The 17954-nt window shown below is 41.8% G+C and overlaps 2 protein-coding genes across 3 annotated transcripts in view; both read left to right on the top strand.

The window, feature by feature from the left end:
* The window catches only part of INO80 (INO80 complex ATPase subunit), a 137815-nt gene that overhangs the window by 109761 nt on the left and 10100 nt on the right, over nt 1-17954 (top strand). For both annotated transcript variants that reach the window (XM_050799374.1, XM_050799375.1), the window contains 2 exons: nt 862-956; nt 9588-9660. In XM_050799374.1, coding sequence (XP_050655331.1) covers nt 862-956; nt 9588-9660 — 168 coding nt within the window. The remainder of the gene's footprint in view (nt 1-861; nt 957-9587; nt 9661-17954) is intronic.
* DNAJC17 (DnaJ heat shock protein family (Hsp40) member C17) overlaps nt 7963-17954 on the top strand; it is a 248318-nt gene continuing 238326 nt past the window's right edge. Inside the window, exon 1 of the mRNA XM_050799565.1 lies at nt 7963-7966. The gene's annotated coding sequence lies outside the window, so the exon portion shown is untranslated. The remainder of the gene's footprint in view (nt 7967-17954) is intronic.

The raw sequence follows: 17954 nt of genomic DNA, 5'->3' as shown, positions 1-17954 counted from the left end.
TTAAAAGTTGTAATTCCTCTTGATAATGTTAAGAACATTCTCTGCCATAGAAAATTACCTTGTCTTTTGTTTCACTCTGGTACTCAGGCCTCCCCTAGCAGTGATGCATGCTCTGATGGGAGAAGGAAGCTTAGGCTGTAAATGTAAGCATTTTAATCAGTAAAGATTTGCTCTGGGGAAACACATTCATTTCAGTGAATGCTATTCACTGAAAAAAAAAGTAGGTATTGCCGGGCGCGGTGGCTCACGCCTGTAATCCCAGCACTTTGGGAGGCCGAGGCGGGCGGATCACAAGGTCAGGAGATCGAGACCACGGTGAAACCCCGTCTCTACTAAAAATACAAAAAATTAGCCGGGCGCGGTTGTGGGCGCCTGTAGTCCCAGCTACTCGGGAGGCTGAGGCAGGAGAATGGCGTGAACCCGGGAGGCGGAGCTTGCAGTGAGCCAAGATCGCGCCACTGCACTCCAGCCTGGGCGACAGAGCGAGACTCCGTCTCAAAAAAAAAGTAGGTATTTTCATAGCTGTGAAAGATATCTGGTTGATGACTGAAAAACTATTTTGGTTTGTGGAATTTTTTTTTTTTTTTTAAATGAAACCTATAGGAATTTACAGAAATAAGATTAGGTTCCAAACTGAAATTGAGAGTGATTATAATCTTCAGATTGCCCTGGATTTTCACACATTGGCAGTAAACTCATTTACAAGTAAACTTCCTGTACTCTTGAGGTTGCGCTCTCCCCATTCTGGATATAATGGCTTGCCTCCAATGTGGACAAGGTAGAAGACGGGTAGATGCTTATGGAAATCAGAATACAGTAATTTGCATCAGACTTACTGTGTCCTTTCATCCCGGTTGGCAGGAATACATGGTTTACAGGAAGCATACTTACATGAGGCTTGATGGCTCATCCAAGATCTCGGAGAGGCGAGACATGGTTGCTGATTTTCAGAACAGGTAATGTTCATGGGAATTACAAAAATTATCTTTTTCATTTCCCTCTAGTGCTTGAAATGGTAAGTTTTTTTTTTTTTAATGCCAGGGCATCTGAGATTGTTAAGGAATCAAGATGTAATTCCTGCCATTTTAAGAAGTTACTAAATCTGCTTATCATAATTCAGATCTATGTGTCTGGGAGAGAAAAAGAGAATATACCTGATAGTTTGTATGTTTGAAGTATGCTTTCTTATGACACCAGCGCCTATTTCTTTGGATAACAAAAGAAATCGTTTCTAAGTATGAACCAAGATCCTCCTCAATAGATAATAGGTATGTAGAAAAAAATCCACCAGCGTATATTCCTCATTGCTTACAGTAGCCGTTTCTTTTTTTTTTTTTTTTTTTTTTTTGTGAGACAGTCTTTCCCTGTCACCCAGTCTGGAGTGCAGTGGCACGATCTCGGCTCACTGCAGCTTCCGCCTCCCTGTTTCAAACAATTCTTGTGCCTCAGCCTCCCAAGTAGCTGGGATTACAGACATGCGCCACCACACACAACTAATTTTTGTATTTTTAGTAGGGACGGGATTTCACTATGTTGGCCAGACTGGTCTCGAAATCCTGGCCTCAAGTGATCCACCCACCTCCCCCTCCCAAAGTGCTAGGATTATAGGCATGAACCAATGTTCCCGGCTGCTAACAGTAGCAATTTCTGAGTGTTGACTTAAAGTTATTAGTTTGTTTCTGTGTTTCATTTTGTATAAGAAAAAGTACCTTTTATTTTCCTGCTTTCCTTTCAACATAGTAGCAGCACAGTGCAGTATGACAAATTGCAATACTGTACAATCTATTCAGCTGGCAGCTCTCATCCACAGTACCTCTCCCACCTACTAATGAGCCTATGAAATTTCAGTTACCGCCTGCTGAATGCTGATGGTTTACAGAGCCATAATTATCCTGAGTGCAGTTTCTCATTGTAATAGGTAGAGTCTGGTTTACTGCTCTCTCCAAGGAGAAAGCCAGGCCTCACTAGTGACGGTCTGCTGAACTTCATCTTCAGTTTTCCTCCTTAGACCTGGAGAGCTGAGGAATAAAGCAGATCTTAATATCAGTAAATCAGAACAGCTTTGACTTTGGCTTTTAATTGCATGGCCTTTTAATATTTCACTTTTGAATTCTTGTGAAGAAAATTAAGCACATAGCCATTTTATTTAGATTATAATTTTTAATTTCATTCAATTCTAAAGCATGGTTTAATTCAGACATAAAATAATTTGGCATAAAACACATCTACAATTCAACATAGAATGTCCTCTGTTTAAGGGTTTTTCCTAAGTTAAAACTACACACCAGAATTCCAGGTGCCCGTTTGACCAACAATAAGGAGAAGATCTGCTTCAAACCTATTTCCATTTGTTACCCTGGCACTGCTGTGTGGATAGCCTGACCTAACTTCTCACCTAGCAGAAGCTACCAGTAGATTCTAAAACCAATTATTTGAAACATGAGTAAGCATTGTGGCTCCTTAGCCCACCACATTGTTTTGGCAAAAAGAGGAAAAAAAAAATTACTGGGCAATCTTCATCTTTTCTTAATTCTAAAATCAGTGATACATATCTTATCATGTCATGTCCTTACCTACTCCAGCCTCAGAGCTGCAACTTGACAAGAATCTTATGTGCAAGATCTATAGACTGTATGTTTCCTCAGAGTGCCTGTATTTTCTCCAGTCATGCCAGTGTATCTGTGATGTGGGTACACTGGTATGGGGTGGCATGCTTTGTAATGAGAAAAGCCATTAAGTAATAGGTATTTCACCTGATACTGTTTGTGTTTATTTTCCACTAGTATATTTAATATTGTACATTTAAGGATCTTTTTAACAATAATGTTTTGTTTTTCTTCAGTAACAGTTGGGGCCTTTATATATTATAATGAAATGCCTATTGAGAAAAATTTGAAAAATATTTCAAGATGAAAATAAAGGCCGGGTGTGGTGGCTCACGCCTGTAATCCCAGCACTTTGGGAGGCCAAGGTGGGCTTATCATCTGAGGTCAGGAGTTCGAGACCAGCTCAGCCACCATGGTGAAACCCCATCTCTACTAAAAATACAAAAATTAGCTGGGCGTGGTGGTGGGTGCCTGTAATCCCAGCTACTTAGGGGGGTGAGGCTGAGGCAGGAGAATCACTTGAATTCGGGAGTTGGAGGTTGGAGTGAGCAGAGATCTGCCACTGCACTCCAGCCTGGGTGACAGAGTGAGACTCCATCTCAAAAAAAAAGAAAAAAAGAAAAGAAAAATCACCCACAATCCCACTACTGTTAACATTTTGGTATATCCTTTAGACTTTAACGTATGTATAGGGTTGTATTTATACTGTTACCATATTATAGGTGGGATTTTGTATCCTGATTTCTTCTACTTAATGTTCTATTATAACCATTTTCATGTATCATTAAAAAGTCTTTGCCGACAACCTTTATTTATTTATTTATTTTTTATTTATTTATTTTTTTTTTGAGACGGAGTCTGGCTCTGTCACCCAGGCTGGAGTGCAGTGGCCGGATCTCAGCTCACTGCAAGCTCCGCCTCCCGGGTTCACACCATTCTCCTGCCTCAGCCTCCCGAGTAGCTGGGACTACAGGCGCCCGCCACCTCGCCCGGCTAGTTTTTTTGTATTTTTTTTTTAGTAGAGACGGGGTTTCACCGTGATAGCCAGGATGGTCTCGATCTCCTGACCTCGTGATCCGCCCATCTCGGCCTCCCAAAGTGCTGGGATTACAGGCTTGAGCCACCGCGCCCGGCCTATTTATTTTTTTTGAGACAGATTCTCACTCTGTCACCCAGGCTGGAGTGTGGTGACGCGATCTCAGCTCACTGCAACCTCCGCCTCCCAGGTTCACGCGATTCTCCTGCCTCAGCCTCCCGAGTAGCTGGGACTACAGGCACCTGCCACCACGCCTGGCTAAGTTTTTGTATTTTTAGTAGAGATGGGGTTTCACCATGTTAGCCAGGATGGTCTCAATCTCCTGATCTCGTGATCCGCCCGCCTCGGCCTCCTAAAATGCTGGGATTACAGGCATGAGCCACTGTGTCCAGCCTTGCCAACAACATTTTTAATGATCACTGTTCTGTTACACTGGGTATATATACCACTTTTCTATTGTTGAATAGAAATATCTACTAGAAATGTTGAGCGAATATTTTTGTTTATAAAGCTTTGTCACTATTTTAGATTACTGTCTTAGCATAGATTCAAACATGAGAAATTACTGAGTGAAAGGATAAGAACATTTAAGACTATGTATATTTCTTTGTAGAAAATTCTACTGATACAGACCCCAACCAGAGCTATAGTATGTTGACTTCTAGTGATTTGGGCTTCTGAGTAGTAGAGCTGCAGTCGTTCTCCTGGCTTACCCAATTATTAGAAAACGGGGCTGTGAGACCCAGGGCTCAGTATATTTTGCAGTACCTTCGTAGTGGAAAAAAATCAGGAGGTATATAATTTATTATCTCTGAAATCTCTTACTTTACTTGGGAAGCAGAATTACTTGGGCAATCCCAGTAGTAGTGCACAATAATTTTGAAAAGTTTAGCTCTAAAATAATGGCATTTTCACCATTAAATTTTACTTGGATCTACTTAGTAAAAAATGTAATTTTTCACAGCTTTTATTAGGAAATCTTGCTTGAGCCTTCAGACTCTACAGCTGAGAATTACTTAGGTAACAGTGAATGTTATTTAGAGTCAACATTTGGGTAACCATCGTTTTAACACCCTCTATCTAATATTAGGCAAAATGGAAAAAGAGACTGAAGTCTCCTTCTGATCCTTGCATACATTACAAACTGGATGCTTAGAGTTGGGATTATGGCAAAGAAGTAATCTATTTCTCATGTGTAGAATCTGGACTGTGCATATACTGACCCCTCTAAAGGGGGGAAAATGCTCAACTTACAAATTTGAGTGACTGCAATCGCCTGATACAGAGAAAAAGACAGGTGTGTTTGGACACAAGCACTCCTTGCCAAATAATTTAATTAGTATTAATGAAAGATATCCAAAGAAAAAATTGTAGTTTCAACTGGAAAGCCTTGTGGCTCAAAGGTCAGCCAGAGTAAACAACAACGCCTATAAAAAGCCATTTACATTCCCTTCATACAAGATTTATTTATGAGGGATCCTTCCAGGAAAAAGTCTGACTGAGACTAAAGACTGTTTGGCCAGGATGTCCTGACTGGGCAACATTCAGAGCATGTGACCAGTGCGTGATCCTAGAAGCCATTCACAAGGTCTTTGCTCTGTGGCGCCTTAGCCTTTGCTTCCCTTCCTCCTAACCCATGACCTTTACCAAATGGATCCTCGCCCCATTATCTGACCACTCAGTGTGACTCTTTGGAAAACATGAGGGAAAAGTGACTGTAGCATGGATTTTTTTCTTTGTGAGTGTCGTAGAGATTCACAGTTGTCTTTCATTATGGTTTCTTTTCAGTCATTCAGCAAGCCTTTACTGCAGTCAGCTATGTGCCTAGCACTATTTGGGTATGTTGGTGCAAAGTCACCTCAGTGGGTTATTAAAGAAGAGTGAGAGCGAGACCTACACATGTCTTTGCTGTGTGGTTTTATAGGCCCCTTAACAGACCAGCCAGATGGCTGGTCTTTAAGGTCTGTTCCAAGTGACCCTGAGTTGAGATGCCTTTTCAGCTTCCTAGAGAGGGCACCCAGACCACCATGTTGCCTTCTGGGATTTTGTTTTCTCCTGTTTAGTCAGAGCCCCTAAAACATTAATTCACATTATCAATACTGTTATAGCGTTATTCGTTAGAAAGGAACTTCTTAGTTGTTTGATTTAGATATTTTTGGTTTTTACAGCAGTATAGTCCATGATTAGAACTAATTTATTTGATTATAAGAACCCAAGGTTTCTGCAATTCTTATTTTTTCATTACAATATGATAAAATTACGTTGAATTCATCATCTACCTCATCATCACAAGGCATCTTTTCAGTACATAATTGATATCCAAAAGAAACCATTGTATTTCTAAGTTTTTCTACTAATTTATTTTTACCTACATTTCTTTCACTAGTGTTCTTCTGTATATAGCCCCTATTTGTAAGTGATTACATCTGAACTAAACTCTGACTGTACAGACTATGGAAATTACCCATCTTTTTCTTTTCTTTTCTTTCTTTTTTTTTTTTTTTTTTTTTGAGACAGGGTGTCACTCTGTCACCCAGGCTCTGGAGTGCAGTAGAACACAGTAGAGCGATTACAGCTCACTGCATCCTTGACTTCCCAGGCTCTACTGACTCTCCTACCTCAGCCTCCCAAGTAGCTGAGACTACAGGCTTGTACCACCACACCCAGCTAATTTTGTATTTTGTAGAGACAGGGTTTTGCCCTGTTGCCAAGGCTGGTCTTGAACTCCTGACCTCAAGTGATCCACTCACTTCAGCCTCTCAAAGTGTTGGGATTACAGGCGTGAGCCACCGCACCTGGCCAGAAATTACTTATTTTTTTGCTTCTAATACTTCCTTTTGTTGTACTGCTCAAATGCCTTGTCTTTTCCCACCAGTCCCCCATACCGCCACCCTGTACCCATTCCCTGACACCCCATGCTCTTATTTTGGGTCTTCTCAAGAATTATCAAAGAAAAGTCCTAGCCATTGAATGACTCCATCAACTCTCACACAGGTATCAGAGGAGCCTTTGATTCCTTGCCTCTATACCCACCAAAGCAGGAGAGGAATGGAGCAAGAGCAGTCTTCTCAGTGCCGAAGTGGGAAGGATTGCTTATCCTTTCTAAGAGATAGAATCTCACTCTGTTGCTTAGGCTGGAGTGCACTGGTGTGATATGTAGCTCACTGCATCCTTGAACTCCTGGGCTTAAATGATCCTCTTGCTTCAGTGTCCCAGATAGCTGGGTTTACAGGTATGTGCCACCATGCCTGCCTAATTTTTTTTTTTTAAGATTTTTGTGTAGATGCAGGGTCTTGCTGTATTGCCCAAGCTGATCTCGACTCCTAGCCTCAAGTTATCCTCGCACCTCAGCCTTCCAGAGATTAGTACAACCCTAAAAAGCTCAATCAGTTTTTATTTGAAGCCTTATTGTGGTTAAATATTCTTCTTTGGGCCTGTGAGGTACCATGCCTCCTTCCATTTACATCATCCCATATCTGTGGGAAAATGTGCTTATAAACTGGCAGATGCCCTTCAGCCTTTTGGTTTACACTACATGATTTAATCATAAAGATGGCATTTTATGAATCAAATAAAATTATGAAATATTAACTTTTGTGATAAAATTCAAGGATAAACTAGTAGAACTTTCATCGGAGCACGAAGCATTTGGAATCACTAACTGAGAGACCGCCACCCGTGGTCTGTTATCCATGCCTCTCTAGGAAAGTTGTGTTTAATTCAATGCAAATAATGGGCAGATTTCTACAGGACATACCTACCCTAGTGATTAACCAGGATGTTTATTTCAAAATAGTTCTTTCACTGATACTTATGTTTAACATTGATATGTCATCAGTTAGTCACTTCAGCAGTATTTATAGCATCTTCATTTTATAGTCCAGGAAACAGACTGTCAGCAGTCAAGTGACTTTACCAAGGAAGAATAGCCTGAAGGGATGAGAGCATCCTGATGTCAGTATATTTGTTTCTGATGTTTTTGTTGTTGTTGTTTTGTTGTTTTTTGTTTCTGGTTTTGGTTTTGTGGGGTTTGTTTTTTGTTTTTTTTTTTTCCTTACTGGAATCCATAACATAAAAAATTCATTTTACACTGTGATTTTAGTACCTTTATTCTGCATTTGAAACTTCACAAAACATTACTTACCCTTATGACTTGTAATGCATTAGAATATTTTCTAATCTCTTTTTTCTTTCTTTAATGCTGTCTAAAGCACCAAACTGTTGTCATGACCAATGACAGGTGTGACTTGCACTTTGAATAACACTAATCTAAATGAATTTCCAGTTGGATTCTCCACTACAAACATGAAAAAAAAAGGGGGGGATTAACAGCTTGACTTAAAAGGACCGTCTTGTTTGCTCACCAGTGTAATGCAATCTATTTTCCTTAGAGATATTCTAGAAAATAGCCTGAGGTGTCAGGAATATGAAGATGCAAGATAATCTTAAGATATATTTATGCAGTCTATATGAACTGGGCTAAAACCGAGCCCTTATTTGTGTGTGTGTGTGTGTGTGTGTGTGTGTGTGTGTGTGTGTGTGTAGATAAATCTTAGAGTCAAAAGCCTGTTCTGGCACAGTAGCTCATGCCTGTAATCCCAGCACTTTGGGAGGCTGAGGCACGTGGATCACCTGAGGTAGGAGACCAACCTGGTCAACATAGTGAAGTCCCGTCTCTACTAAAAATACAAAAATTAGCCAGGCATGGTGGCGGGCGCCTGTAATCCCGTAATCCCAGCTACTCGGGAGGCTGAGGCAGGAGAATTGCTTTAACCAAGGAGGTAGAGGTTGCAGTGAGCCGAGATCACGCCCCTACACTCCAGCCTGGGTGTCAGAGCTAGACTCCATCTCCAAAAAAAAAAAAAGAAAAAGAGCCTGTTCTTTGTGATCTGGTATGGGCTTGTTCCCAGAAGACATTCAGTAAATATTTGCTGCTCAAGTGAGTGACAGTGGTACCTACTGGTTTGTTTGTAATTCAGTGTTTCTTTGAAAGAACATAGGAAGTAGAAGGAAACTGAGAAAACCATATTTAATCATTTCTATGTAAGGGGTGTGTTGGCATTCATCCAAAAGTGCTTAGTTCCAGCCTGTCTTCATGGACTGATCCTAAATTCAAGTTAGCACATAAAAGTCATGGCCTGGGTCTTAGTTCTTTGAGTCATTTTTCAGGGACTCAACTTTCTTCATCTTAAAAATGAGTGTTTTGACACTGGACGTGGTGGCTCGCGTCTGTAATTCCAGCAATTTGGGAGGCCGAGATGGGCGAATCACAAGGTCAAGAGTTCAAGACCAGCCTGGCCAATATGGTGAAACCCCATCTCTACTAAAAATATAAAAAATTAGGCGGGTGTGGTGGCAAGCGCCTGTAGTCCCAGCTACTCGGGAGGCTGAGGCAGGAGCTTGTACCCAGGAGACAGAGGTTGCAGTGAGCTGAGATCACACCACTGCACCCCAGCCTGGGTGACAGAGTGAGACTCCATCCAGAAAAAAAAAAAAAAAAATGGGTGCTTTGGAATAATAACATTAGTCCCCAAACTATTACAAGTCATGATTCTTAGAGAAAACCAGGAAGTACTAATTTACTTGACCCCTCTATATGAACTAGGAATGGTTTGATTTAAAAATGTGACAGAGAGGTCTGTACATCTGTGGTAACATATTTTTCTGTTATATTTGCTACATGTTTATACTTGTGTTGCCTATCAATCATTTATTAGTGGGCAGCAAAAGTTTATCTTCAGATTGGAAGATGACCTCCATGTTTGATTGTAAGAACAGAGCAACATTGTATAATGCTTTACAGAAATATCAATCAGTCCTAGGTAACCACCAAAACTCTTTTTAGTCCTAGACTCTATGTTCTATATTCAGAGATCTCTCTCTTTTGATACATGCCATTTTTTCTTTTCAGTTTTTCCTTTAACGTATCTCTCCCTTTTGTGCAGGAATGACATCTTTGTGTTCCTGTTAAGCACACGAGCTGGAGGACTAGGTATCAATCTCACTGCTGCAGACACAGTAAGTAATGAGAGTACAATCAACTAGATATGCAGGTTTTCTACTATGAAACCTACTGTGCAGGTTTTTCTACTATGGCATTCAGTTTGTGTTACCCTTTGCTTTTGTATCACAAACTTGCAAACTTTGTATTTCTTTGCCTCTTGTATTAAAAGACTCTAGTTGCTCTTTGACTGGAACTAGAGTATTTTAGCTTTCCTTACGGACTTTACTATTCATTTTCTTTGAATAAGTTTGTTTTTGTTTTTGTTTTTGAGACAGGGCCTCACTCTGTCACCCAGGCTGGCATGCAGTGGCATGATCATGGGTCACTGTAGCTTCTTCAACCTCCCCAGTCTCAGGTGATCCACCCACCTCACCCTCCCAAGTAGCTGGGACTACAGGCATGCGCCACCACGCCCAGCTAATTTTTGTATTTTTTGTAGAGATGGGGTTTCGCCATGTTGCCCAGGCTGGTCTTGAACTCCGAAGCTCAAGCGATCCACCTGCCTCCACCTCCCGAAGTGCTGGGATTACAGGCGTGAGCCACTGTGCCTCACCTGAATAAGTTTCTTACACATTCATTCGACAGCTATTTCACGAATGCCTACTATGTGTCTGATACTGTTCGAGACACTTAGGGTACATCAGAGAAAACAGACTGGAAGAAAATCAGTCAGTCCATCCAGATTTGTTTTAGGAGCTATAATTGAACACATCAGAAAGGATTGTTTTGTTACTCTTATGCATTATTCCATTAATGGAAAAACCCATTTTTTGTATCCTGAACTTTAAAAGGTGGTTGGAGAGCAATGAAAAGGGTAATTTCAAAAATAAGATTGAAAAGACATTCCAACAAAGTATCCACTCTTTCCTACCCAGTCTCCTTGCAGGAATGCTTCAGTGTTTAAAAGGGGGAAGAAAAGAGGATTCCTGGCTGGGTTTGGTGGCTCACGCCTGTAATCCCAGCACTTTGGGAGGCCAAGGAGGGTGAATCACGAGGTCAGAAGATCAAGACCATCCTGGGCGAACATGATGAAACTGTGTCACTACTAAAAATACAAATAAATAAATAAGCTGGCGTGGTGACACGTGCCTATAGTCCCAGCTACTCAGGAGGTGAGGCTGGGGAGTCCCTTGAACCCGGGAGGCAGAGGCTGCAGTGAGCCAAGATCACACCACAACACTCCAGCCTGGGTGACAGAGTGAGACTCTGTCTCAAAAAAAGAAAACAGAAAAGAGGATTCTTTTTGAATCTCAAAATTATTCCTAAGATTCAAATATATTTAATAAAAATTTTAGTAACTTTGAGATTTTTAAAATACATAAATAGGAAATTGTTTTATAAAAGGCATGACTCTAAAAATGGCACATAATATAACTATCATGGTGCCTCTCTGAAATACAGAACGTCAGAATCCCCACAACTATGAGGAGAAAGCAAACTCATGAGGGTAATGGAGAAATGAGGTACAGGAGTGTAGAGGCTTGAATAGATTCATAGTAGCAGGGGGAATCTCTCTCTCTCTCTCTCTCTCTCTCTCTCTCTCTCCATCTAAACTTTCAGTCAGTTAACCAGGTACGGCAAGACATCAGCGCCCGAGGGCCACTGGAGGCATTGCTGGGTAGAAATCATCTCAGCATCTGTCATCCTATGAGAGGGCTGTCAGTGTAGTGTGTGGTGTTCTGTGGGTTCTCTGATGTGGTGGCTCACTTGAGCCATATCACATAGTTTCTACCGTATCAGATAGTAGAAACTTGCCTTTCTCCTTGTTATCTCTTGGTTCTCTGCCCTCTGTATCTTTTAAGAATTTCAGGCCGGGCGCGGTGGCTCACGCCTGTAATCCTAGCACTTTGGGAGGCGGAGGCGGGTGGATCACGAGGTCAGGAGATCGAGACCACGGTGAAACCCCGTCTCTACTAAAAATACAAAAAATTGGCTGGGCGCGGTGGCTCAAGCCTGTAATCCCAGCACTTTGGGAGGCCGAGATGGGCGGATCACGAGGTCAGGAGATCGAGACTATCCTGGCTAACATGGTGAAACATCGTCTCTACTAAAAAAATACAAAAAAAAAAAAAAAGAATTTCAACATAGTCATACTCTCAGTGTGAGTACAAGATTCATCACTTTGTCCAAGCTGGTCTTTTGGACTCCACTCTCAGTTCCCAGCTTCATACCTGGTGATCCAAATCCATTCTTTGCTATGCTGGTACTCTGTTAATTTCTCTATATCCTTTATTAATCATGCCACTCCTTTGATTAAAACTCTTCAGGAATTCTCCATCAATTATAAAATAAAGTATAAGGCTCTTCATTTGTGTCCTTTATCTACCTTTACAGCCTAATTATCAGACCACTTTCCCTTCCAAATTTTATATTCCAGAAATAATGATTGGCTTGTAGTTTCCTGAACACACCATGCCATATCACACTGTTGGATAAAGTGTTCCCTCAGCCTAAGTCATCCTCCCATGAGTCTCCTCTTCCACCTGGTGAACTTCTGTTTGTTCTTTAAAACCCCATTCAGGTGTCAATATTCCTTCCCCAGCCCCTCCCTTTATTCAAGTTAATCAAAATGCATTGTAAGTAATTATTTTACATACTAGACTTTGGCCTCAACAATGGAAGGAAGTCAAAAGTCTGCATTTCTAGGCTGAGCACGGTGGCTCACACTCGTAATCCCAGCACTTTGGGAGGCCAAGGTGGGCAAATGGCTTGTAAGACCAGCCTGGCCTACATGGTGAAACCCCATCTCTACTAAATATACAAAAATTAGCTGATGTGCTGGCGCATGGTTGTGGTCCCAGCTACTCGGGAGGCTGAGGCAGGAGAATCACTTGAACCCAGGAGGCAGAGGTTGCAGTGAGCCAAGATCGCACCACTGCACTCCATCCTGGGCAATAGAGTGAGACTCCATCTCAAAAAAAAAAAAAAAAAAAAAAAAAAGTCTGTATTTCTAGTACCTGGAACAGTTTCATTTGTTCATTCATTCATTCATTCATTCATTCGACTAATGTTTAATGAGCATCCACCAAGGGCCCAGCATTGTTTTAGGCACTAGGAATTCAGCATGCAACAAAACAAACTTCCATTTCTATCTTCTTAGTTACTGTAAATTACATTTCTAGTGGCAGGAGAGGAGACAAAGCATAAAGAAATGGAAAAAAAAAAACTAATAATATGGGGCCAGGTGCAGTGGCTCACACCTGTAATCCCAGCACTTTGGGAGGCGGAAGCAGGCGGATCACAGGGTCAGGAGTTCAACACCAGCCTGGCCAATATGGTGAAACCCTCTCTCTAATAAAAATACAAAAAAATTAGCTTGGCATGGTGGTGGGCGCCTGCAGTCCCAGCTACTCGGGAGGCTCAGGCAGGAGAATTGCTTGAACCCAGGAGGCAGAGGTTGCAGTGAGCCAAGATCACGCCACTGTACTCCAGCCTGGGTGACAGAGCAAGACTCCATCTCAAAAACAAACAAAAAACTGATCATATGAATGCTATGAAGAAAAATTCATCAGGTAAGGAGTGATAGCATGAGAATGATCAGGGGTTGCTGTTTTATATGGATTGGTAAGGCATCTCTGATAAGGTGACATTTGAGCCAAGATCTGAAGAAAGTAAGGAGGTAACCTAAGCATATACCTGGCAGAAGGAAGAGCATTCCAGGCAGAGGAGATAAGTGAAAAGCCCTAAGGTGAGAACATGCTTGGCATAATCAAGCAAAAGGAAGGAGCCCAGAGCAGGTAGAACAGAATCAACTATGGGGAGAGTAGTATGAGATGGCTATTGCAGAAGCAGATCATACAGGGTTTAGTAGCCATGGTAAGAACTTTGAGATGGAGAGCAATTGCAAGAGTTTGAACAGAGGAGTCACATGATCTGGTTTGCATTTTAAATGCGTCCTTCTGGCTTCTGTTTAGAGTGGGAGAAAAAAATGAAACACTACAAGGAGACATAAGCAGGAGGAGTATCAGACATTAAGTGGCAGTGTCACCCAGGCAGCAGAGTCTGAAGTTCAGAAGAAAGATTAGGGTTAAAGCTGTATTTTCTTTTCTTTCCGTTTTTTGTTTTTGTTTTTGTTTTTTTGGAGACAGAGTCTTGCTCTGTCATTCAGTCTAGAGTGCAGTGGCTTGATCTCAGCTCACTTGAACCTCCACCTCTCAGGTTCAAGTGATTCTCCCATCTCAGCCTCCCAAGTAGCTGGCACTACAGGCGCACACCACCATTACCAGCTAATTTTTATGTTTTTAGTAGAGACGGGGTTTCACCATATTGGCCATGCTGGTCTCGAACTCCTGACCTCAGGTGATCTGCCTGCCTCGGCCTCCCAAAGTGCTGGGATTACAGGCATGAGCCACCTGGCTTTAAAGCTGTATTTTCAAATCATGAGGCTGTAGATGATATTTAAGACCATGAGGCTGTATGAGGTCACCTGGGAAGGTCTAGCATAAGTTCATTTTATTAAAATATGTTTCTGTTCTTCTCAGCTTGCCAGTCTCAGGTTTAGTCTGTGGTTTCTTAAGGAATAGTTTCTCTGGTTGTTCATTTAAATGGTTAAAAAAAAAAAAAAAAGGCAGGTTTAAAAGGAGAGATCTACATCTTGCTTCCAAGGTTCACATAGTTTGCCCTGTAGGAGTAAAGAGCATCCTGCCAGCCACAAAGAAGCAAAGTAGACTAGGCCCCTGATCCAAAAGTAGAGGAATAAGAGTAGGAATTCTTTTTTCATCTTGAAGGCCAGAGAGGGGCTCTAGGCTGGGCATGGTGGCTCATGCCTGTACTCCCTGCAGTTTGGGAGGCCAGAGGTGGGCGGATTGCTTGAGGGCAGATGTTTGAAACCAGCCTGGGCAACATAGCGAGACACCATCTGTACAAAAAGTTTTTAAAATTAGCCAGGCATGGCGGCACATGCCTGTGGTCTGAGCTCCTCGGGAGGCTGAGGTGGGAGGTTTGCTTGGGCCCAGACTGCAGTCAAGACTGCAGTGAGCTGTGATTGTGCCACTGCACTCCAACATGGGCAACACTGAGCGCCTGTCTCAAAAAAAAAAAAAAAAAGAGGCTCTGAATACTCTGATTTCTGAATTCTGAAATAATTTACATTTTAATTTTGGGGGAAGGGCTTGGGGATTCACTTGCAAATTAGAAACTCCTGGAATAGTTCTTAGAAAAATGAGACATCAAGATTGAAATTAATTCCGAGGAAATAATAATACTATTAATTCCGAGGATAAACTGTACGGTTAGCTGCTTTCTGGCATTTTTCCTTTGCCCTGAGATTTATTTAGCTTTGGGATTTCCCCAGAACCATTTATGGACAAGGAAGAGATTAATCAACCTAAAAATGTCAGGAAAAACCTAATGTCTTATGATTGAGAATGCATATGTAAAAATGTGGGACTCTATCTGGCCTTCTCTGTTAGTAAAAACATCGTTTTAGCAAATGATGTATGGCAGCTGCCTCTTACTGTGTCATTGTTTGTATATTCTTCCTGAAGTAAGGTTATCTTTGCATTTGACTCTGTTTAGTAAGGGGTTGTTATAAACTGCACTGTTTGTGTTTCTGTGTCAGACCTATTTTAAATGCTTATATGTAAGGAGAATGAAGAGCTTTTCTCCCTTTGCAGAGATTGAAGAAGTCCTGTCTCACAGGACAGCTTTTAGCCCTCTGCAGGGGCCAAACCTCCACTCATTCTCTTGGGAGAAAAAGCTCCACCCTCCAAGTGCTGGTCCAACTTTTCCCAGTTGTTCCTCTAGAAATTTTCCTGTTTTAAATCTCTCTCTCTCTCATCCCCTGAAACTCCTTTTCATTGACCTATGCAGCCAGGCCCCTCTACCGGATGGTAACTGTCACCTCTCTTCCCCTATGCCTGCCCTGCTTGGTGTTTACAATGTCATGAAGGCACTGACTATTGTTTCCCCTTAGTCATTGCTGGGCCACGCTTTGTGGATTGACTTGCCTTAATCTTTCCTAGTTAAGTCAGTTGTTCTAGTCCTTTCATTGTTACTTGTTTTTCTCTAGAATGTCTCACTGAGCTCCATAAACCCTACTGCCAAGTATAGGCGTCATCCCTGTCCCACTGCGGTGCATTGTCTCCCTCACTACTACTTCCAGTTCACATCATGGTTAATTCAGTGTTAGATTAGATGATAACCACACATCTGTCTTGGTTTTTAGTTCTCTCACTCTTGTTCTTAACCTGTTAGTTTGTACGTATTTCATATTTTCCCCTGCATAAGTATTTTTCTCAACAATTCTATTTTATTCTCTTTTCCTCCCAAATTCCCCACCTCTTGGAATCCATTTAAAGAATAAATATCTTCTATATTTGGAGATTTTTGAAGTTAATATTGTAAACCCATCTCCTTAGGCTTTAATCTTACTGTTTATGAACTCAAAAGAACACAAGTTGAATCAGGTTTGGTTGCCACTGGGTCTTCTAGGAAAAAATGTGAATATTAAGACAGTACCTATGAAGCAATTCATAATATGGCTCTCCCTCCACCCACCTCTACCACGCACATCCCCACATTATGAATTCATGCTGAACCATAGCCTCAAGCTTAGACAGCTCAAGATACTATCTTTTGGGTGTGACATCAGCCCTCAAATTCCACATGTGTAGTCATTTTAAATACATTGGGCATCATGGGACAACATGAACCAGAAAAAAGATGAAAAAAAAAGTACACTGGGCAAGTAATGTTATCCTCTAGTCCAACTGAAGGTCTTCATTTTTGTTAGCTGTGTTTTCCCTGAAAGTTCAAACTAGGTCTTCTGGAAGTTTGTATGTCCTCTTTGAAACTCCAAAATGTCCTGTGGTCAGGTTTGTTAAGTTCCTCTAGAGGCGACAAGCATTGTGCACTCCTAAATCTTAGATTTGCAGGACACTAGATTGACAATAAGCTTTCACAGTGACTTTCTTTGGCCAGCAGTTTGCAGTGTTCTTCCCAAGGATTCTAACCTGTGCTAACAATGGAGGGAAACCATTTTGGCCGGGCGTAATGGCTCATACCTGTAATTCCAACACTTTGGGAAGCTGAGATGGGAGGATTGCTTGAGCCTAGGAGTTTGGGGCTGCAGTGAGCCAATATGCCACTGTACTTCAGCCTGGGTGATAGAGCAAGACCCTGTCTCAGAAAAGAAAAAGAGAGAGGCAGAGAGAAACAGTTTCAAGAAAGATGACTCACTCTTTCAAATAGTACACATGAAATAATTGGACACCATAGAAGTTAGTGATTAAGTGGGGACTTGGCCCAAGGTAGGTAAGCAATGCCAAGTATTGTTACTACTATAGGTTGCAGAGGGAGACTGTTAGGTCACTCCCCACCCCAGCCCCTTGCTGTGATCTCAGACCAGTCTCTAGAAGAGTTTTGGGATTCTAGTTCAGAGAAACAGCTTGAACAAAAAGAGGTGTACACAAATGTATTATAAGCCAGGACCACTGAAGAGACCCATCTGTCTAAAGGGAAGGGACATATTTGTGTTAGGAAAGAATAGGAAATAAAGTTGGCTCTCTATAGCAGGGCCTGATTATTTAGGAGAGTTTGGACATGGTGTGTAACTGGCAGATAGCTGGAATGGCCCACAGTGGTAGCCAAGGTAGACTGAAGAGGAAAGAGACTGAGATCGAAGAGTCCTGCTGATGTAACAGAGCGCTAATCCAGATGTAGGTTTTGAGGGCCTGGTCCAGAATGGTAACAGTGGGACTGTAGAAAGGACAGGTTCATTTTTGAAACAGTGGCTGGATTTGGTGACTTTTGATTGGATATAAAGGACGACACATGAGATATGAGGACCATTTTGAACTGGTCCACCATGTTGGATGGTAGCCTCAAGAGTTGAGGACCGAGGAGTTTGTTTTAGGATCACTTAGTGGTGATACATTTTGTTGTTAATTTGTTTGTTGCTCAACAAACTAGAAGTCACTTCCAGAGACCTCTTTAAACATTCCATCCTAGGAATTCATGGGCTAGTAAATGACTGTTGATGAGAGCCTGAGAATTCTAGGGAAAGCCATGCCTGTTTCCAAGATGGCCCCAGTGTTTTGTTTTATTTTGTTTTGTTTTGTTTTGAGACAGAGTTGCTCTCTTGTCGCCCAGGCTGGAGTGCAGTGGCATGATCTCAGCTCACTGCAACCTCCGCCTCCTGGGTTCAAGCGATTCTCCTGCCTTAGCCTCCCGAGTAGCTGGATTCACAGGTGCCTGCCGCCACACCTGGCTAATTTTTTTTTTTTTTTTTTTTTTGAGACGGAGGCTCACTCTGTCACCCAGGCTCGAGTGCAGTGGTGCATTGTCGGCTCACTGCAACCTCCGCCTC

Source organism: Macaca thibetana, chromosome 7, assembly GCF_024542745.1.
Source record: "Macaca thibetana thibetana isolate TM-01 chromosome 7, ASM2454274v1, whole genome shotgun sequence".
In the NCBI taxonomy this organism is placed as follows: Eukaryota; Metazoa; Chordata; class Mammalia; order Primates; family Cercopithecidae; genus Macaca; species Macaca thibetana.
The sequence above is the reverse complement of the archived record's forward strand: the minus strand, read 5'-3'. Positions and strand labels throughout refer to the sequence as shown.